The 23127-nt window shown below is 41.6% G+C and overlaps 1 protein-coding gene across 3 annotated transcripts in view; it reads left to right on the forward strand.

The window, feature by feature from the left end:
* Positions 1-23127, forward strand: part of LRCH2 (leucine rich repeats and calponin homology domain containing 2) — a 395406-nt gene that overhangs the window by 280580 nt on the left and 91699 nt on the right. For all 3 annotated transcript variants that reach the window (XR_003857457.1, XR_003857458.1, XM_029606513.1), the window contains 2 exons: positions 1123-1171; positions 7402-7518. Coding sequence is in view for 1 of the 3 variants with exons in the window: in XM_029606513.1 (XP_029462373.1) it covers positions 1123-1171; positions 7402-7518 (166 nt within the window). In the remaining 2 variants the exon portion in view is untranslated. The remainder of the gene's footprint in view (positions 1-1122; positions 1172-7401; positions 7519-23127) is intronic.

Consider the following 23127-nt stretch of genomic DNA (forward strand, 5'->3'; position numbering starts at 1 on the left):
AATAAATTGAACTTTATATATTAGCATCCAGAGAACTAACACAAAAAGGCGGGATAACAGAGAAATTTGAAGTAAATTATTGAAGTAGCAAGGAAAACATGTGTGACATTGGCCAAAACAGCAAATAGAAGGTAGAAATTATTCAGAAAGGAATAGAAAGCAAAACAGGAAATATAATAAGGCCTCTGTACTTGAGCCATGGTTGACAGCACCTTGAGAATTGTTTGCTGTTCTGGTCACCCCCCATCTCAAAAACGTTATATTAGCATTAAAAAAAAATCATGCTGAAAAGGGCAATAAAATGAGGAAGGGCCAACTCCTCGAGAGCCACAAACAGGCCAGGTTTTCAGGATATCCATAATGAATATGCATATGAGAGATTGGCATGTACTATCTTCATTGTATGCAAATGTACTTCATACAAATTCATTGGGGATATCCTGAAAACCTGGTCTGTTTGCGGCTCTCGAGGAGCTGGCCACCCCTGCTGTAGTGAAAAGAATGTATCTAAATGTTTGCCTTTTGTCTTGAATATCAGTGTTCAGCTTAGATCTAAGGTAGTAAACCAGAGTTTGAAAATGTTGGAATTTTTGAACAAATACTTTGATTGTAATGTTAATATCTTCTAGAGTATTTGTAGGTTGTGATATCTTTTAAAGGACCAACAAAAAAATATGCAGTAGTACATGAGACTTCAAGGCCTTAAAAGCCACCTTACAACTGAAGAAGGAATTTCTTCTGTGTAGAGGATGTTTTTACATGGATATTCCTATAATAGGGTTTATCAGAAGCTGTATAGGCAAAGTAAGTCAGCTCTTGAATGTGTAAGTAAATTCTTCCAAGTTATAACAAGGTTATTCTATATTCTTAAAAAAAATTAGTGTAACAATTTCCTTAAACTCAAGGAGGAAGTTTTTAGTTTTTGAAATGGAGAACTTTTATAGACCTTTTAACTTTTGTAAATATATGCATAAATGGTTTGTTTTAATTTCTAGTTGAATTTTCAATGCAGCGCCTACTAGTAGTGTTAAACCATTATATAAAGTTTGGAAAGGAATATATTTTTTCCTAAACCAAAATGCAACTACATTAAACTCAAGACAAATATTCTTTACTCTTTAGTAACTCAGAAGATGACATTAACTCACCATTATCACCATGCAGTTGGCAAGTAAGTATAAAGAAAATACTTTGTCATTTTTATGTGTGCATTTTTTTTGCCTGATGTGCATGTTTCTGCAACACAAATATATCCTGAACTTGTATTTTTACTAGCATTTAGTGATTCATACTTTCATGAATCAATTTTCTCATTAAAATAATTTCAACTAAAAATCAGTTACTATATGTAGTATGGATTTTGATCTTTTTTTGAATTTCATATCTGTTATATTGTCTTTCCGCAGGTTTTCAATTTGCAAATTACTTTTATTTATAGTTTGTGGATAAAAACTTCATTAAGTGCAATCCCTTTCAGACTTTGTGGTTATTTGACCAGCTGTTGAAAACAGGTGATCAAATCAGTTTTTTATGGTTGCCACTGGTCTCATGAGCCATATTTAATGGGAGATCTTTGTAATGGTCTAAAACTTTGAAACTGGATTTCATTGCTTAGTGAAGCTGGGACCGCTGATATTTGAGGCCTGGTTGCTCCAGTGCACCTAGTGCAACTTGTGCAATTAAAATAGTCTGCCCCTCATGCTCCCTCAGCTCATTTCTACCCTACTCTTTTTTTTTTCCCCTTCTCCTTAAGCTCATCTCCCCCAAAACATTTTCTCCAGCTCATCTCTTCCAGTACATGCTTTCCCCCAACCCTACCCCATGCAGTCTCAAGTCCCACCTCTTCTACCAATCAGCCTCCACATTACTGGTCCCACCCTCATTCCCTTCAAGCCGGCTCCTCACCTAGTGTAATCCCCCCCCCCCCCCTTACCTTCTCCTGAGGTTTGCTGCTGGTTCCACTTTCAGAACAGATGCTCTGTTTTCTTCCTGCACTGCACTATTCTCACGTTCTTGTGAGAATAGCATGGGAGTTCAGGCACTATGCGCACGAACTTGCTGAGAGCCACACAGTGCTGGAAGAAAACAGCTGTTCCAGAGAAGGTGCTAGCAACACCTTTGGAGAAGGTGAAAGGAGAGTGTATATTGTGGGAAGAAAATCAGGGGAGCTGCACTTAGGGTTGATGGAAGGCACAACTGACTTTTGGCCTATTGTTTCTTTATAAATTCCATTTATTGGAACTGAAATCAAACATTTTTGTCAAACATAGGTACTTCTTAAAAGGCATACTTTAAGGTGGCAGCTTTTAGAATGACCACATTGCTGTAAAGTCTGCAGCTATTTATCCACCATCTATGTACTAGTTTTCAGAAAGTACATGTATACTTTCACTTTGAAAATTGCCTTGGGGACAAAGTATTTGCAGACATTTGCATCTGCCTTTTCTGTGGATATTTTTCCCATAAAAAATGATGCATATAGACTTTAAATTGCAATCTGCATGTATTATTTTCCTTTCCAGATCTGAACATCCCCTTATCCCAGGAATGCCTCTTCCTAGTGCAGCAATTGTCAGACATCCTTTTGACTTGTATAAATACCCTCCATGTATATTTTAGTCTTCATATACTATGATGCTATAAAGGACTACCCTAAACTTTAAATTCTTTGCTTCACCTTGTTGTAGGTTATTGGCCATACAGTACTAACTTAAAAAACTGCTGAGTTTTATTGATGGCTATGGAAAACCCACAATAGTTTTATTACATTATATAGAGCTATCTACAGGTCCTCTAAAGTGGAGCCTTGCCTTTTTAAAAGTTGGCACTATATAACTAGTCTACTGTGTCTTGTGTATCCCCGTTGGTCATTTTATTTAACTATTTTATTTTCAATCAATTTCATCAAAATGTAGCTAAATCTTATAAGGAAGTACTATCTAAAACTGTGACCACTAAAATTGCTTTATTGTCTCAGCCCTCAGGATAGGATACTAACTGTACTTCAGTGATGGGTATCCTGAGGCTCAGGAGCTATATGATTCATCAGGGCCATAATGTGACTTTTTCACAGAAATTTTTTAAAACATATACAGTGCAGGCAGAATCCAAATTCTAAATTTAATAAAAGGCAACCATGCCTGGAGCCTTGGTTTCATTTGGTGACAAAGATTTAGTAGCAGTTTTTTGCCTTACTGAATTGATTCAGCTTATTTATATTTTAGTCTGGTATTTTGTACAATGCCTTTACATGTTTTAATGAAAGATGCTTCTCATCTAGTAACTTGACTGACATTTTGATTGATTTGTATGCTATTTTTCTGTAATAATGGTTCTTTTAAAAACCTGTTCAGCTTTGAAAATTAAAGCATTTCATTATTTGAGAATGCTCTTTTTTTTACATATATCTTGGGTTTTCTTTTAATCATTTTATGTAGCTATGCATGTTTTTGTGAACCATTTTTAGATGTTCTTACAGTAAAGTACTGTAGGAATATGTTTTGTACTTGCCTGTTGTCCGTGTGATTTTGCATCTGCACATGTGCAAAAACTTGGTAATAGGAAATTTTATGCACATAAGTTTAAAAATACAGTCAATAGCAGTTAGAACTGGAGGACAAATTAGCCAAAGATACACATGCACACACTACCTATATATGCACAAACTTATAACATCAAACCCACTCACAAACTTTAGAGTCCCTAGCTAAGTGATGTCTTCCAACAAAAAAAAAGAGGGATGGGTCAAGTCTGCCAATGAGCGGATTCATATTTTTGTTGGTAAAATCTGTACACTCTTGCCTTTTTTAATACCTAGAAGACAAGAAGAAATAACATAAATGTCCTAATAAAGATGGAGTTGGATTCTACCCCTCAGAGACCTTGGGTAATAAACTGAGCAAACCTACTGTCATGTTGGGAGTCAGTGTCTAATCAGTAATGAAATGTAAAGGGTTTGACCGAAATCCACATGCAGCTTTGCAGATCTCTTCAATGTAGGTTGATATTAGATGGGCAACTTATGGGGCCATGGCACTAATATTATGAGCCTTGAAATGCCCTTCTAAAGCCAGATATGCTTGGGCATAATGAAAGAAGAAGGAATCTGTGAGCCAATTAGAAAAAATCAATTTGGTTACAGTAATCCCAGGTCTGTTGGGGGTAAAAGGAATCAAAACGGTTGTACTTTCTGAGGCTTTCGTCTGCTCTAAGTAGAAGGTGACATCTCTTTTATAGTCTAAACTGTGCAAGGCTTGTTCACCTCTCTGAACATGTAACCTGGTGAACAATGTTGGCAAGATGATTGACTGGTTAAGGTGGCAATCTGACACTACCATAAACAGAAACTTGGGGTGAGTGCACAGCACCGCCCTGTTGTAATGAAACTGGAGTGCTGAATCTGAATGCTGAAATGACCTGCCAACCAAAATATGACCTTTCAGATCAGGTACTTAAACCCATAAGAATTTAGAGGCACACAACACCACACACCCTGCCCACTCCCAAACCACCCTACCGATCCCCACCGTATGTACACCCCATGCAACTCATATCCTACCCCCATAAGCAGAACCCTAACCCCCCCTACCCAGATACACAAACCCAGCTCCCTATGCACACTCGCACGTCACTCTTATAACCTCCCCAAACACTACCCATCCACTTACAATACTGTTCTCATGCATAGCCCTTGCAAAAACAGCACAAAAGTAACAAAAAAAATTATATATATAAAACAATTATTTGAAATAAATAACACAATAGTCTATGTAAAGAATGCCTTTGGAATTTTTTTTTGTATTTTATGGAGCAGACCTTTCTAATCTTAATCATTTTTATTTCACATTTATTGCAGGTAGGAAGTATATCATTTTGTAACTTAGGAAATTAAGGGCTGGATAAAATGTACTTTAGAAAACTGTGTGAAGAACATTTCTATCAGAAATATTATGTGCTAATGAATCTCAAACAGCTGTTTTGCATTGACTAAGGTCACACAAACTTGGTAATATTTATAGTATTGTATCCATGCTTTCTTTGAACTGTTCCTTGTCATCAGGAGTATGTTGGGTTTTTTTTTCAGTTGGTCTATTTGCCTTGGGTTTAAACAGTTCATTGGGACTACAAGCATTAGGAAAGTGCAAGTGATTATAATGGACAAAAACTTAATATTTGCAGATAAAACAATCTCTAATTTTACAATAAGTATAAAAGTACTTGGTCTGTGCTCCTAACTAAATACATAGAAATAACCAAAAAGTGAATGTCCAAATGTTTTTCTTGAACAGGACTTATAACTGCATTTATATTGTTTGAGATTTTTTTTTTTAACCTGGCAATTTCTTCTACTCCTTTGGGCTCCTAGTGCAGTGAAAGTTGAGTTGGGATCTGGCAATAAGCTTTGCATTCAGACTTCCCAGGAATTTTGTCTCTTATTTTATATCCTTTCACAGTCTAGTCATTGCAGTGACAGTCCTCAGCTAGAGATCATGCACTACGGTTCCTTCCTAAACCATGTAATCATGGGCCTTAAATTTGGCTACTAGGTATCACCGTTACATGATTGACTACAGGTCCCTCCTTTTCAGAGTCTGTAACTGCTGCATCCACAGCATCCCCAGCTGACCCGGAGAACAGGAATCTTGAACTGGGAATTGAACCCGGGTCTCTAAGCCACTGGACTGGTTAAGAATTCAATACATAATAAATATTGTTGAAATAAGAATGTCTCTAGGGCCAATCAGGCCCAGAGGAGTGAATTTTTAGTTGGGTTTTTTTTTCTTTTTTATTGCCAAGATATGATGCTAGGGACACAGTTTTCTCTATATACCCCTGCTATGTGTAAGGTCATGCATAATTTTGATCCAGATCAAATCATTATTTTGCATGACAAGAGTGCAGCAAATATGGGCCATGATTATTATCTCCTGCCTCTGGAATTAAACTAATTATTTTACTTGTGCCTGTTTTCTTGCTTGATTTCTGTTAATTATAAATGTATACCGTATTTTTCGCTCCATAAGAGCACTTTTTCCCCCCCAAAAGTGGGGGGAAAATGTCTGTGCGTCTTGTGGAGTGAATATTAAAAAAAACCCCAAAAAAAACCTAACTAAAACCCCCCACCCTCCTGACTGGCCCTCCCCCCCAAGACTTGCCAAAAGTCCCTGTGGTCCAGCGGGGGTCCTGGAACGATCTCCTACACTCGGGCCGTCGGCTGCCAGTATTCAAAACTGCACCATTAGCCTTTGCCCTTACTATGTCACAGGGGCTACCGGTGCCATTGGTCGGCCCCTGTCATATGGTAGGAGCACAAGATGGGCCCAAAAAACAGCAGGGTAGGCGATCCAGTGAAGCTGTGAGGAAAAGACACAATGGTGGATGCCACACAATAGTCTTTTTCAATATTTATTCAGGGAGATGTACAGAATCTTATGTATATGCCCGACTCTGGCCGAGTTTCGCCACCAAGGGTGGCTGCCTCAGGGGCTTTTTAGTCACAAAGCAGTGTTCAGGTGATGGTCCGGATAAGATCAATCGTATACCTACATCAATTCTATGTATACCGATGCGGTTCGTCTCCTTTCAGCGAATAACAAAAGACTATTTTGTGGCATCCACCATTTTGTCTTTTCCTCACAGGAGCACAAGATGGCCTCTAAAGTGGAGCCTCTAAAGTGGAGCGTGGCCGTCCATTGCTCCTACCATGTGACAGGGGCCAACCAATGGCACTGGGAGCCCCTGAGACATAGTAAAGGCAAAGGCTATCAGTGCCATTTTGAATACTGGCAGCCGACAGCCTGAGTGCAGGAGATCGCTCCTGGACCCCCCGCTGGACCACCAGGGACTTTTGGCAAGTCTTGGAGGGGTCAGGAAGGTGGGAGGTTATAGTTAATTAAATTTAAAGGGTTGGGATGGGGAATGGGGACAAAAAAAAATGTTATGCCCGCCCCTAATTTGCTCCATAAGACGCACAGACGCCTGGGAACAGAGCCGGTTTAGCACACCATATATTTTTTTTAATTTTCACGCTCTGAATCTTAGGTGCGTCTTACGGTTAGGTGTCTTGTGGAGCAAAAAATATGGTATTTATATTTTAGCATCCACTGGTTTTTGATGCATGGAATTTGATGATGAATTTTAATTCTCTTTCTTGTGATTTCCTCTGTGGTTTTCCTTTCAGGATCCAGTATTAGAAATATTTTTGATGGAGTAATTAATCTCTTTGTAAGATAATTTATTGTTCTTTCCTGTTGTATGTTAAGACCTGGAATTAATAAAAATTAAAATTAAAAAAGCAAAGGTATTCCACACAAAACTAACAGAAAAAAATGTAAAATGGTACCAAAATACCGTATAAATAAAATAAGAGAAAAATCTTAATCTTTTGTTTTATATTTTTAGTCAATAGAAAACCAAAAGGATCAAGCAGATGGGGAGCACTGGCCTGAAACACAACCTGTAATTTGGCAGAATGAAGAAAGAAGGCGATCTAAACAAATTAAGAAGGAATATTTCAAGGTATTTTGGATAAGGAATGTGGGTAATGTATTAGTCCAATGGAATGCATGGAAAATAAAGGTTAACAAACAAAAAAATGTAAGGTGATATCTTTTATTGGATTAATTTTTTGGAAATGCAGTTTTTATGCTCTCCCCACATGAGGATAAGCTGTCATACTTTATTTTTTGTGTTAAGCAGGAATGTTTAACATGCACAAATATGAATGTATGACTTGTGACTATAACTTGGGTAAGAAAAGTCTTTAAGGCTGTATAGAAAACGTGCTCTCTGTGATGTTTGTAGTGTCCATAATAGTCACTAGATGTCAGCATCACTACATTTCCCCTAGAGCTAACAGCATATTACAGTAATATTGAGAACAGTACAGCTGTCCAGATTTTCCTTCCTTTTTTTATAGATAATTTGGATATTGCTTAAATTACTAATTATTTTGAAGACTAGAATGTTCAAAGCTAACAAAGGGATGCTTCATATAGTTACTTGAAAACCAGAAAACCCTCCTAACAAAATAATCTTGTGTAATTTTTGCAAATTTGTAATACATGTTGCACAGTTTATTCACATTTGAAATGAAACAGCTATTGATATGTTTTCAAAAGCAAGAAAGGGATGAAAGCATGGCTTTGGGAAAGCTTTTCCATATTTATAGAAATGGGAATGGGTTGTGTGGGAATGGGGGGGACATAGGGCTATGTTTGGGCAAGGTGTATTTGGGTGGGTAGAGGATTGTATGTTGGTTGGGGTTTGTGGAAAGTTGTGTGTGTGGGTTGTGTATACATGTGGGTTGGTGTGAGGAGTGTGCTTGGCTGGTAAAGGGTTATGTAGGTGGGGTTATGTGTTGGATAATTTGTGTGGATCAGTTATGGGGAGTGTGTAGATGGTGTGGTTGTGAGGGTGTTGTGTGTATGGGGTATGTCTTCAGGAATGAGGGAGATGTGTTTGTGGGTAATTGGGGCTTGTGTAGGGGTATAAATATGTGGGGGTTGTTTAGTAGTATTTATAGGAAGTGTATTTTTGGAGGTATGACTGTGTTGGTGGGGGTGTGAGGGGATATAATTGGAGCTCTTGTGTGTGCAAATTTTCATTTGTCACTCAAGGTGAGTTATCTTGAAGTACAGTAGGTATTTCCCTGTCCCCACAGAGTTTATAATCTGAGTTTATCCCTGAGGCAATGAAGAGAGAGGTAACGCTGGTGGGGCCGCTTGGCAATAGTGATCATAATATGATCAAATTTGATTTAATGACTGGAAGGGGGACAGTAAGCAAATCCATGGCTCTCGTGCTAAACTTTCAAAAGAGAAACTTTGATAAAATGAGAAAAATAGTTAGAAAAAAACTGAAAGGAGCAACTACAAAAGTAAAAAGTGTGCATTGTTAAAAAATACCATCCTAGAAGCACAATCCAGATGTATTCCACACATTGAGAAAGGTGGAAAGAAGGCAAAACGATTACCGGCATGGTTAAAAGGGGAGGTGAAAGAAGCTATTTTAGCCAAAAGGTCTTCATTCAAAAATTGGGAGAAAGATACAACAGAAGAAAATAGGATAATGCATAAACGTGGCAACTTAAATGTAAGACATTGATAAGACAGGCTAAGAGAGAATTTGAAAAGAAGTTGGCCGTAGAGGCAGAAACTCACAGTAAAATCTTTTTAAAATATATCCGAAGCAGAAAGCCTGTGAGGGAGTCAGTTGGACCGTTAGAGGATCGAGGGGTTAAAGGGGCACTTAGAGAAGATAAGGCCATCGTGGAAAGATTAAATGATTTCTTTTCTTCTGTGTTTACTGAAGAGGATGTTGGGGAGGTACCCATACTGGAGAAGGTTTTCATGGGTAATGATTCAGATGGACTGAACCAAATCACGGTGAACCTAGAAGATGTGGTAGACCTGATTGATAAACTGAAGAGTAGTAAATCACCTGGACCGGATGGTATACACCCCAGAGTTCTGAAGGAACTAAAAAATGAAATTTCAGACCTATTAGTAAAAATTTGTAACCTGTCATTAAAATCATCCATTGTACCTGAAGACTGGAGGATAGCTAATGTAACCCCCATATTTAAAAAGGGCTCCAGGTGCGATCCGGGAAACTACAGACTGGTTAGCCTGACTTCAGTGCCAGGAAAAATAGTGGAAAGTGTTCTAAACATCAAAATCACAGAACATATAGAAAGACATGGTTTAATGGAACAAAGTCAACATGGCTTTACCCAAGGCAAGTCTTGCCTCACAAATCTGCTTCACTTTTTTGAAGGAGTTAATAAACATGTGGATAAAGGTGAACCTGTAGATGTAGTGTACCTGGATTTTCAGAAGACATTTGACAAAGTTCCTCATGAGAGGCTTCTAGGAAAAATAAAAAGTCATGGGATAGGTGGCGATGTCCTTTCGTCGATTACAAACTGGCTAAAAGACAGGAAACAGAGAGTAGGATTAAATGGACAATTTTCTCAGTGGAAGGGTGTGGGCAGTGGAGTGCCTCAGGAATCTGTATTGGTTCCCTTACTTTTCAATATATTTATAAATTATCTGGAAAGAAATAAGACAAGTGAGGTAATCAAATTTGTAGATGATACAAAATTGTTCAGAGTAGTTAAATCACAAGCAGATTGTGATAAATTGCAGGAAGACCTTGTGAGGCTGGAAAATTGGGCATCAAAATGGCAGATGAAATTTAATGTGGACAAGTGCAAGGTGATGCATATAGGGAAAAATAACCCATGCTATAATTACACAATGTTGGGTTCCATATTAGATGCTATAACCCAAGAAAGAAATCTAGGCGTCATAGTGGATAACACATTGAAATCATTGGTTCAGTGTGCTGCAGCAGTCAAAAAAGCAAACAGTGTTCGGAATTATTAGAAAGGGAATGGTGAATAAAACAGAAAATGTAATAATGCCTCTGTATCGCTCCATGGTGAAACCGCACCTTGAATACTGTGAACAATTCTGATCACTTCATCTCAAAAAAGATATAATTGCGATGGAGAAGGTACAGAGAAGGGCGACCAAAATGATAAAGGGAATGGAACAGCTCCCCTATGAGGAAAGACTAAAGAGGTTAGGACTTTTCAGCTTGGAGAAGAGACGGCTGAGGGGGGATATGATAGAGGTGTTTAAAATCATGAGAGGTCTAGAAAGGGTAGATGTGAATTGGTTTTTTCTCTTTCGGATAATAGAAAGACTAGGGGGCACTCCATGAAGTTAGCATGTGGCACATTTAAAACTAATCGTAGAAAGTTCTTTTTCACTCAACGCACAATTAAACTCTGGAATTTGTTGCCAGAAGATGTGGTTAGTGCAGTTAGTATAGCTGTGTTTAAAAAAGGATTGGGTAAGTTCTTGGAGGAGAAGTTCATTACCTGCTATTAAGTTGACTTAGATAATAACCACCGCTATTACTAGCAACGGTAACATGGAATAGACTTAGTTTTTGGGTACTTGCCAGGTTCTTATGGCCTGGATTGGCCACTGTTGGAAACAGGATGCTGGACCCTTGGTCTGACCCAGTATGGCATGTTCTTATGTTCTTATTTGTAAATTGAGAATTGATGGGAAGGTGGCTAGGAATGTGCCTTTCTGTATCATCTTCGGTCTGTTACCTGTTAGATAATTACAAACATTGTAAACTGTTATGATGTATACAAATAGCGGTATATAAAAGCTTTTAAATAAATAAATAGATGGCATTTATTTTCATGGTCTGTCTTTTGAGGTGTGTATTTGGGGGTGCTGGACCAAGTGTGTAGAGGGGCATTTATGAGAGGTATAGGGATATGGGATGTGTGACTTTGGAAGTGTGGAGAAGATGGCTTTGAAAGATTCTTTTGGTGCCATCCTTCACCAGCTGTTTGTTGTTTTTCCCTGCCTCTGCTCCTAATCTGCCTATGCTGCTCTGTGCTAAAGTATTGAAGAGTGATGGATAGGGGAGGGCATTTGGAATAGGGTATTGGTCAACATTCTGCAGCCTATAACTTTTTCCCATAGAAAGCAATGAGGATTTTTTTTAATGCTTTGTTCTTTGAAAATACTGACTTGATGTTCCTAATCTTAAAATTTATCCAAATGCCAAATTTGAACTTTTGTCCATTTTTTGAGAGTTTTTATGCTGGTAGACAGACTAAAAGACAGACATTGATCTCTTTTATAATTCTTTCCAACATTTTGTATGTTGAAAAGCATACAGAAGCATGGTTTTAGAAGTGCATTTCAACATATATTTGTGGAAGGTGTATGGAGTTTCAGCATTTGTGTTGGGTGTGTTTGGGGGCAATGTGGGTTGTAGGCATGGTGTAGGGACTGTGTATGGAAGGATATGTGGACAGAGAGGTTGTGTGTAACTATGTGTATGTGAGGGAGTATATTTGGAAGTGTGTGTGTGTGTGTGTGGGGATAGACGTTTGGGAACATTTGGCATTACAGGGCTATGTGGGGATAGACGTTTGGGGAGTAAGTTATTGGTGGGGTTTGTGGAGGTTGTATTTGTGTGTATGGCGGCTATGATGTGTTTTTTGGGAACATGGCTGAGTGTATGTATGGATATGGTTATGAAAGTGTGTGTAGAGGATGGATAGAAGATAGTTGGGTAGGAGGGTGTTTGGAAGCTGTGAGTTATGGGGTGGGTATGTGTTTAGTTAGGGGATATAGGCTTGGAATTAAAGGTTTGTGAAATTGAGGGTGTTTGTTTTGGGGATATGACTGTGTATGTCAGTGGAGAGTTTGGTTGTTGAGGTTTGGTTGAGGGAATGGGTGTGTATGGCGGGTGGGCAAGTAACTTAGAAGGCATCTTTCAGCAACATTCTTCCACAATTGCATCAGCTCTTTTCCCTGTTTCTTTGGGGAGCGGGTGTTGTAAGTGTTTGCTTTATGTAGGTGTGTTAGGGGTAGAAGTGTGATGATTATTTGGGGTTTGTCTCTGCCATTTTGGAAATGTGGGGGAGGTGATGCTAAAGATGCCTTTTGGTGCCTTCTAAAAAGATAAGTAATATGTTTTATATGAAATATTTAAAAAATGATAATTTATTAAAAAAAAAAAAAATGATATGGAGACTGTTTAGAAGTATGAACAACAGTTCAGTGTGGCTCCTGATGATATCCAGGAATGATGGTCTCCTTTCAAAATATTAGTTTTGTGCTGCTTTATAGTGGTTAAGCTTCTAGATTTTATCACTGATAATTTTTGGAGGCTTGATTCTACAAAAATACTAATCCAGTGTATTTAATGCACCTCTGGTATCCTAGGAAGATGTGGTTTTTCTTCCTGCTTTTAAGCCCATGTTGTCATAATTTTTGAGGAGATGCTAGACAGGTAAATCCAGGAGGCCCTGGATTGTAAAATGCAGAGCATTTGTGCACTGGCATCAGTGTTCCTGCAGATGGATGTTTCGGCCCTTATTGAAAACCTTGCTACCACCCAGTGAAAAGGCCCTGGAGGAGAATAGACATCAGGTAGCCTGCACTAATAGTTTAATTTAGCTTTTATTAATTTGTTCGACAGCTTTTCTGCAATTAAATCAAAGCATTGTGCTGCAATATTTATTTTATTTAAACATTCTTATTAATCATATCCCCAACCCCAAAGGGTTGCTCAACGTGATTTACAATATTAATATTCATAATGAAAGCAGACAAAATCATAAAAATTCGCATCACATAAAATCAAGAAAGTAAAAATAAAACCAAAGTAAAGCGGCATCATTCTTCCTATCTACATATATTCCTTCAGGACCAACTACCCCTTGCCCAACAACCATGTTTTAACTTTCTTACAGAAACCTGAATAATTCTCAGCCCTGATTTCCAGTGTAATGAGTTCCAAAGCATGGGGTGATGACCTGGAATGCCCTTGCTCTCAACCTACTTTTACCAATAATCTAGAACGATGGAACCACCAACAACAGACCCTGACTTGATCTCAGTTGTCATTTTGGCACATATCAAATCAACTTATCCTTCAAATATTTAAGATCTGACCCCCACCGCCCCAACAGACTAAAAAGTTAACATTAGGATCTTAAATTAAATTTGTGCCCTCACTGGAAACCAATGTAACTTCCTAAGTACCAGAAATATGGACCCACTCCTTGAACAACCAGAGACTGCTGTATTCTTGACCACCTGCAGTCTATGGATGGGCCTGTCAGAGAGGCCCACACATAGACTGTTACAGTAGTCCAGATGAGATGTAGCCAGGGACCCGGCAGGCGCCGGTGGCGTGCAACAAAGGGGCAGGCCCCTTTGTACGCCCCTTCGTACAGCCCCTAGTACACCCAGAGAGATTAAAAAAAAAAAATGGATACAGACAACAACTACCTGACAACAGGACTTTATCAACGACCACAAGCTCCACTTCCACTTTCACCATCTAAGTATGCACAGGAAATGGTAAGTATGCAAACACACAGAAGCATCAACACAAACACCATCACAGCACTAAAGAACAAAGTGATACAACTACAAATAACCTAATTCCAGTAACACGTACCATCAGTACCAAATTAAACAGCATACTAATGATCTCTCTTCTTCTAGTTAACGCACAATCAGGAACAAAAAAATTTCCCATCATAACAGACCTGCTATATGACACAAAACCTAATTTTATAGCAATAACAGAATCATGGCTAAAAAAATCAGATGTAGTTCTAAAGAATCAACTACCAAACAAAACCTACTTGGTCTTCTCGATCCCAAGAATAAATAAGAGGAGGCGGATTATTATTAATCATTGAAAAAATATTTAAAACTAAATTACTCTCAATCAAAACATCAATGAATCATGAAATTGCCCTTTTTGATACCAGTCATTTTCAAATCTGCCTGGTATACTGCCCTCCCAGTCTCCTTGAGCTAAATATCTCCCCTCTAATAGAATTTTTCACAACTCATCTAAATCCCTCTAAACCCCAATAATATTAGGTGACTTTAATCTACACATGGATGCTCTCCCCCTATCTAATACCTGCCAAATACTATTAGAGATAATGACTGCACTAGGTTTTAAATTGATCACAGACAACCAACACATAAAGCAGGCCACTCATTAGATCTAACCTTTATTAACAGTAGCCTCCTTGAAAACATAAAAACTGAATACACACAAATCCCATGGTCAGACCACTTCCTCATTAACTCCCAGATAAAGCACAAAGGACCCATAAAAAAACAGAACATGGAACCAGCCGAATTCTCATACCGCCCCCCTTATAACACCGAAATTCTTAAAGACAAACTATCCAAAGAATTAACACACATCAACTACGCTACAACTGACTGGCTAAACAGAATAACTTCTTTAGCTAACAAATTAAATCCTCTACAGACGGCCCGCATTAAAGAACCAAAGTCAAACAATCCATGGTACAGTGAACAAATCAAAGATGTAAAACGGATACTTAGAAAAAAAGAAAAAGAATGGAAAAACAACAAATCAACCGAGAATCTAAGTACAGAAAACAACTAGCATACTACAAAAAACAATCCTAGACACCAAAAAAAAAAATGCTACAGCTCAAAAATAGAAAAATTTGCAAACAACGCCAGAACCCTATTTAATATAGTAAACAACCTAACATGCGACAACACTATCAATCATCTAACCCTACAAGAAAATCAATGCAATGATGTAGCCCAATTCTTTAAAGACAAAATTGAGAATCTAAGGAAAAAAATCCCCGTAATTACAAAACAAGAGATTAGGATGCCCACTAGAGACTTCAGTATCTGGTCTGAATTTGAGGAGGTATCACACCCTGAAGTAGAAAAAATGATTAGGCAATTAAACCCTGCTACCCACAAAAGCGACACCCTACAGAACTTAAATAAATAGCCGACACAATAACCCCAACCTTAACTAAAATCATCAACCTCTCACTAGACGAAGGAGTAATGCCGGATACGTTGAAAGGAGCCATAATCAAGCCAATTATTAAGAAAAAGAACCTTGACCCCTTAAATCTTAGCAACTACAGACCAGTCTCCAACTTACCCCTAATAGCCAAACTAATCGAAAAATCAGTTCAAAAACAACTATCGAACCACCTTGAAAATAACAACATACTATATCCAGCACAACATGGATTCCGCAAACACTACAGTACAGAAACGTTGCTATTAGCTCTATCAGATAATATCTTAAGAGGATTCGATACAGGAACACACTACATTCTGGTTCTATTAGATCTCTCTGCAGCATTTGACACTGTAAATCACAGAATATTAATCAATAGACTGAAAGAAATAGGACTCTAACAAAACACTAAAATGGTTCGAGTCATACTTAAACAATAGATGTTTTCAGGTACAAATCAAAAATGCACTTTCAGACAAAGTCAAACTGCTAACTGGTGTCCCACAGGAATCAGCCATATCTGCAACACTGTTTAACATCTACCTCCTCCTAGTATGTCACTTACTAGCAGGACTGGGAATCATACATTACATTTACGCAGATGATATACAATTACTGTTACCCATTCCAAACACCATTGAAGAAACAATGAAACTAGCCAATATGTACCTAGAAATAATCAAACAGCTCCTAAACCAGATGAAATTGGTAATAAACATTGACAAAACTGAATTCTTACACCTTGAACGTAAAAACACTCACCACACACAACCAACATTCACAATCAAAAATATTCAAACCACCGAGTTAGCAACAAAAGTTAGGGATCTAGGAGTAATAATTGACCCTGAGCTAAACATGAAACAACACATCTCACAGAAAATAAAAGAAGGTTATGCAAAACTAATGATCCTAAGAAGACTAAAACCTCTATTAACAATTAACAATTTTCGCACAGTTCTACAAGCAATGATATTCGCTAGCACAGATTATTGTAACTCCCTGCTTTTAGGACTACCTCAATCTACAATTCGGCCTCTGCAAATATTTCAAAATTCCGCTGCCAGAGTTTTGACAGGCAAAAAAAAGTGACCATATTACAGGAACACTTGCTGAAGTCCACTGGCTTCCAATTGAACAAAGAATACAATATAAAGCACTTTGTATAATCCATAAACTAATCCACGATGATAAAGCCAACTGGCTTAACATGGCACTGCGCGTGCACGTACCACAAAGAAACCTGAGATCTGCAAATAAAGCTCTACTAACTGTCCCCTCTGTCAAATCAGCACATCTCACGCAAGTAAGGGAAAGAGCACTGTCACTGGCTGATCCTGTACTCTGGAATACCATGCCACTCGAAATAAGACTACAGACAAATCTGAAATTATTCAAAACTAATCTGAATACCTGGCTTTTTAAACAAGCATTTTATAAAGATAAAAGGAGAAAAATAGTTGAGCGATAAGGATGCACCAAGCTAGACGTTTTTAGTAACCTACATAAGCATATTAATGTTAAAATCAAACTGCCTAATTTGTTCCTAACAATCAGGTTTAACTTACACACCTAGTTTATTATTTTAAACAAGCCGTTAAGCCCGTTAAAACGGGCTACATCCCTCTGTCTCTCACCTCCCCCTCTTCTCTCTCCCCTCACTCTTCACCACCCCCTCCCTCACCCACTCCTCCCCACCCTCCCTCTCCTATCACTCAGTCCCTCCCTCCCACTCAGTCTCACTCACTCCCTCCCCCCTCTCTCCCTCCCTCTCACTCACTCAGTCCCACTCACTCTCACTCAGTCCCCACTCCCTCCGTCCTCTCCCTCAGTCCCACTCCCTCCCTCCTCTCCCTCAGTCCCACTCCCTCCCTCCCTCTCACTTAGTCCCACTCCCTCCCTCAGTCCCTCCCCCTCACTCAATCCCTCCCTCCCACTCAGCCCCTCCCTCCCCCCTCCCTCTCACTCACTCAGTCCCACTCACTCTCCCTCAGTCCCACTCCCTCCCTCTCTCAGTCCCACTCCCTCCCTCAGTCCCCCCTCTCCCTCTCACTCAGTCCCACTCCCTCCCTCTCACTCAGTCCCTCCCTCCCACTCAGTCCCTCCCTCCCACTCAGTCACTCCCTCCCACTCTCTCTCTCCGTCCCTCCCTCCCACTCAGTCCGTCCCTCCCTCTCTCTCTCTTCTCCCTCCCTCGCTACCGCCCGCTGTCGCCGCTACCACCGCCGTCGCTACCGCCGCCGCTCGCTACCGCCGTCGCCGCCCGCTGCTGCCACTGGACGCCGCCATTTTTTTTCTTTCTGAAGCTGCCTCAGAGCGACGTGCTCGCCCGCACATGCGCGGTAGAGCTGGTCTCTACTGCGCATTTGCGGGCCGTCGGTCACAGGCCATTTATAAGGTAGATTGTTACCATACTATGATGGCACACGAGTAATTTGTAATCTATACTATCCATATTTCTTTTTATCGTGCCCTTCTGTAAACCGTTGTGATGGTATTTAACTTAACGACGGTATAGAAAAATTTTTAAATAAAAAATAAATAACTGTCTTAAAGGCCTTATCAGTCAAATATGGGCATAACCTCTTTACAGATTTCAGTTTCCAAAATTCTATGTGAACAATCTGAGACACATGACAATCTAGAGAAAATCTCCTATCTAAGTAAACCCCTAAATCTCTCACAGATTTTACTTCCTCTCCTACTTCTGAATCCACCCTCACCAGAACTGGCAATGTATGAAATATTTTCTCTCCCACCTTTAATAACTTTGTCATTTTAATATTCAGAATTATTTCTGCAAACCGATCTAAGATCCTTGCCATTGCTAAATTTAAATCCAAGACAGACTTTAACGTATTCTTTCTCTAGGACACCACAATTTGCATGTCTTCTGCATCCAAATAACACCTCAGTTCCAAGTCATCCAACATTCTTCTAAAAGACTGCATAAAGATATTAAACAATGAGGAGGACAGTAGGGATGTGAATCGTTTTAGGACGATTAAAATTATCGTCCGATAATTTTAATATCGTCTTAAACCGTTATGGAACACAATACAATAGAGATTCTAACGATTTATCGTTATAAATCGTTAAAATCGTGAGCCGGCACACTAAAACCCCCTAAAACCCACCCCCGACCCTTTAAATTAAATCCCCCACCCTCCCGAACCCCCCCCCCCAAATGAGTTAAATAACCTGCGGGTCCAGCGGCGGTCCGGAACGGCAGCGGTCCGGAACGGGCTCCTGCTCCTGAATCTTGTTGTCTTCAGCCGGCGCCATTTTCCAAAATGGCGCCGAAAAATGGCGGCGGCCATAGACGAACACGATTGGACGGCAGGAGGTCCTTCCGGACCCCCGCTGGACTTTTGGCAAGTCTCGTGGGGGTCAGGAGGCCCCCCACAAGCTGGCCAAAAGTTCCTGGAGGTCCAGCGGGGGTCAGGGAGCGATTTCCCGCCGTGAATCGTTTTCGTACGGAAAATGGCGCCGGCAGGAGATCGACTGCAGGAGGTCGTTCAGCGAGGCGCCCCTCGCTGAACGACCTCCTGCAGTCGATCTCCTGCCGGCGCCATTTTCCGTACGAAAACGATTCGCGGCGGGAAATCGCTCCCTGACCCCCGCTGGACCTCCAGGAACTTTTGGCCAGCTTGTGGGGGGCCTCCTGACCCCCACGAGACTTGCCAAAAGTCCAGCGGGGGTCCGGAAGGACCTCCTGCCGTCCAATCGTGTTCGTCTATGGCCGCCGCCATTTTTCGGCGCCATTTTGGAAAATGGCGCCGGCTGAAGACAACAAGATTCAGGAGCAGGAGCCCGTTCCGGACCGCTGCCGTTCCGGACCGCCGCTGGACCCGCAGGTTATTTAACTCATTTGGGGGGGGTTCGGGAGGGTGGGGGATTTAATTTAAAGGGTCGGGGGTGGGTTTTAGGGGGTTTTAATGTGCCGGTTTTGCGATTTTTAGATTTTTCACGATTTTTCACGATATTTTACCCCCCCAAACGGCAACAATACGATTCCCTCCCCCTCCCAGCCGAAATCGATCGTTAAGACGATCGAGGACACGATTCACATCCCTAGAGGACAGTAGTGAATCCCAAGGGACACCACAATCAAACGTAATGGCAAATGACAACTTCCTATTAACATAAATCCTTGAGGACCCATTTGATAAAAAAGAATTGATCAACTGCCAAGCCTTCCCTACAATGCCCAACTGTGCACCACCAAGTCAAAAGCAGCAGACAGATCTAACAAAATCAAAATCACCTCCTGATCATTATTAATCCATCCTAATATTTCATAACAAAGAAAAACTAATACCGTTTCTGTGCTATGATACGATTGGAATTCCGTCTGAAAAAATTACAACCTATCAGTTTATTCCAAAAATGTTAACTGCAAAGTGACTGCTTTTTCCATAAGCTTTGCAACAAAAGGAATATTCAAAACTGGTCTATAACTTGAACAATCTAGCATGTCTAGAGAGTGCTTTTCCAAATAGGATTAATAATAGATGAATGCAACAACAGCAGTAATCTTCTCTCATCAAAGGACACAATCTGCTCGAGACTGAAGGCCTGAGGTGACCCACTGGCTTCGGTGGTGGGCACCAGTCCCCCTCGGGGCTCTGATGGGGATTTGGTTCCACCTTCTCCTCCTCAAGTTGTCCTCTCATTAGCATTTGAGGAGGAGTTGGCGTGCCGTGTATGGTTGGCAATCTGTCGTGCCCTGCAAGGCATCGAACTGCCAGTTTCTTCAGGGCTGCCACCGGAACTGGCTCCATCAATGCTCACTCCCTTGCTTGAGCGTCTGGATCTGCTGCTCAGAACCTTACAGACACAGCCTATCCCGATACCCCGGCTGCCCTTGATGCCGCATGGGGCACTGAAGGCGGCCTCTACCGGAAGCTATTATGGTCAGTACTCCAGGCACCTCTGGAAACAGGTTCAAGATCTGGTGGAACGCCTCCCACAACAACTTCAGAAAGATTTCCTAAAGGTGATTCAGCTAGGATTGGAGTGCGACAAGCACTAGGTCCGTTCTGCTTATAACATCTTCGAAACAGCGGCAAGGGTAGCTGCTGCAGGTATAGGTGCCCACCGCCTGGCCTGGCTTGGCTTCAGGCCTCGAATCTCCGGCCAGAAGTGCTGGAGAGCATTGCAGACCTCCCTTGTACTGGCAAAAATCTCTTTGGAGATAAAATCAAGGAAGCAGTGGCACAGTTGAAAGATTATCACGAAACTCTCCATTGTCTGTCGGCCAGTACCTCTGACCCTCAGTCCTCTAGCAAGAAGCCATTAAGGCAGGGTTCGAGACTGCCCTTTTACCACCTGAGGAAATACCCTCCAACAGATAGAGCAAGGTCACAGCGTGTTGTGCCTAGAACACACATGCGATAGCTACGTGCCCCTCGGCCACAACCAGCCCCGCCACTGGATTTTGACTGGTTGAGTTTAAGCCAACAGCCTATCCCCGCAACGAACGACTCTTCGGTTGGAGAGTGCCTGCAGATATTTGCACACCGCTGGTGGGCATGCACCTCGGACCAGTGGGTTTTATCCATCATTCGGGGATACAGACTAAACTTTCAAATGGTCCCCCTGAAATCCCCTCCATGTCCCTCATGGGGGTTTTCAGTGAACAGGAGATACTGCAAGTAGAGCGCTCCGCCCTTATAACAGCTTGAGCTGTCAAACTCATACCTCTAAATCAGTGAGGCACCGGGTTCTACTTCAGGTATTTTCTGATTCCCAAGAAAACAAGAGGCCTCCGTACTATCCTGGACCTGAGGACTTTGAACAAATTCCTTGCAAGGGAAAAATAAAAAATGGTTTCACTGGGGGGACTGACTTTGCTCCCTAGACTTAAAGGATGCCTACACCCACATTGCCATCTTTCCCAACCATGGAAGTACCTCCAATTCTTGGTGGGAGATAAACACTTCCAGTATCAGGTACTGCCCTTCGGCCCAGCATCCACACCCCGCGGTTTCATGAAGTGCCTAGCAGTGGTGACTGCCTGCCTCAGAAAGCAACCGGGTATAGGTCTTCCCCTACCTGGACGACTGGCTCATCAAGAGCAACACCAGGCACACAGGGCCTTGCAGTCTCTCCAATCCTCCATATGGATTTTGGAGACCGTAGGATTTCTGATCAAGTACCTGAAGTCCCAACTGGTAACCATCACCACAGCTGGACTTCATCGAGGCTAGGCTCGACACAGACCAAGCCAGAGCCATTTTGCCCTGGGACCGGGTGTTGACTCCGGTGTACCTGGTGGGATCAATCTCTAGGAGTCACCAGGTCTCTATGCGCAAGATGTTGCGCTTGCTGGTTCACAGTGGCGGCGATAGTCCATGTTATGTCATTTGCTCGGCTACACATGCGCATGGCACAGTGGACCTTATGGTCCCAGTGATGTCAGACCACCCAGGACCTCAGGTATGCATCAGTGTCACACCGCCACTTTGAGCGTCCTTATCGTGGTGGGAGACCTAATTCAATCTTAAAGTGGGGCTACCTTTTCAGGTTCAGTCCCCACAGATCACCCTCACTACCAATGCCTAGCATCTGGGTTGGGGAACTCATGTTGCGGATCTCTGCACCCAAGGCCGGTGGTCGAGCAGGAAGAGCAAAATCAGATAAACCTGCTGGAGCTCCATGCGATCCGGTATGCTATGTGGGCCTTCCAGGATAACCTCGCCAACAAGGTAGTTTTGATTCAGACCGATAACTAGGTGGCGATGTACCTGAACAAGCAAAGAGGCACACGATCGTTCCTCCTCTGTCAGGAAGCGGTCCAGATCTGGTCCTAGGCACTATCCCAGGGTATAACGCTTCGAGCCATGTACTTGCCAAGAGCAGAGAATGTGACGGTGGATGTTCTAAGTCTCTCATTCCGGCCCCACGAATCATCCCTCAAACAGGAGGTTGCGGATCGAATCTTCCGCTTCTGGGAGACTCCAGACCTCGATCTCTTTGCTTCCCCTTGCAACGTAAAAATGGATGGTTTTGCTCCCTGGTGAAGGGGGACACTGGACTGATATCGGATGCCTTCGCACACCATTGGTGCACTGGCCTCCTATATGCGTCCCCACTGCCTCCACTAGTGTTGAAGACTCTTCTGAAGCTCCAACAGGATCGGGGAACCATGATCCTAATCGCGCCCTATTGGCCATGGCAGATCTGCTTTCCCCTTTTGCAGGATCTCTCCATCCAGGTGCCGATCAGCCCGGGGACCTCCCCAGATCTGACCATGTAGGATTAGGGCAGGCTGCGCCATCCCAACCTCCGGGCCTTAGCTCTAACAGCTTGGAGTTTGAAAGGATGACTTTGTGGGCCCTGGATCTTTCAGAAGGAGTATCTATGATCCTGGTGGAGTCCAGGAAACCATCCACTAGGAAGTCTTAGTTTGAAGTGGAAGAGGTTCTCAATCTGATGTGAGACATGGGTTGGACATGTTCTCCTATTGCACCGCAAAACTCCTGGACTACCTATTGCATCTCTTCGACACTGGCCTGAACACCACCTCCTTGCTATTGGGGCCTACCACCACGGGGTAGGTGACTCACCCATCTCAATGCAGCCGCTGGTGGAGTGCTTCATGCAAGGCATACTACAGATCAAGCCTCCGATTAGGCCACCGGCGGTATCATGGGACCTCAATGTTGTCTTGGCCCACTTGATGAGACCCCCATTTGAGCCCCTGCGATGTTCTGACCTGAAGTATCTATCCTGGAAGGTTATCTTCCT

This window comes from Rhinatrema bivittatum, chromosome 6 (assembly GCF_901001135.1).
Source record: "Rhinatrema bivittatum chromosome 6, aRhiBiv1.1, whole genome shotgun sequence".
NCBI classification, from domain to species: Eukaryota; Metazoa; Chordata; class Amphibia; order Gymnophiona; family Rhinatrematidae; genus Rhinatrema; species Rhinatrema bivittatum.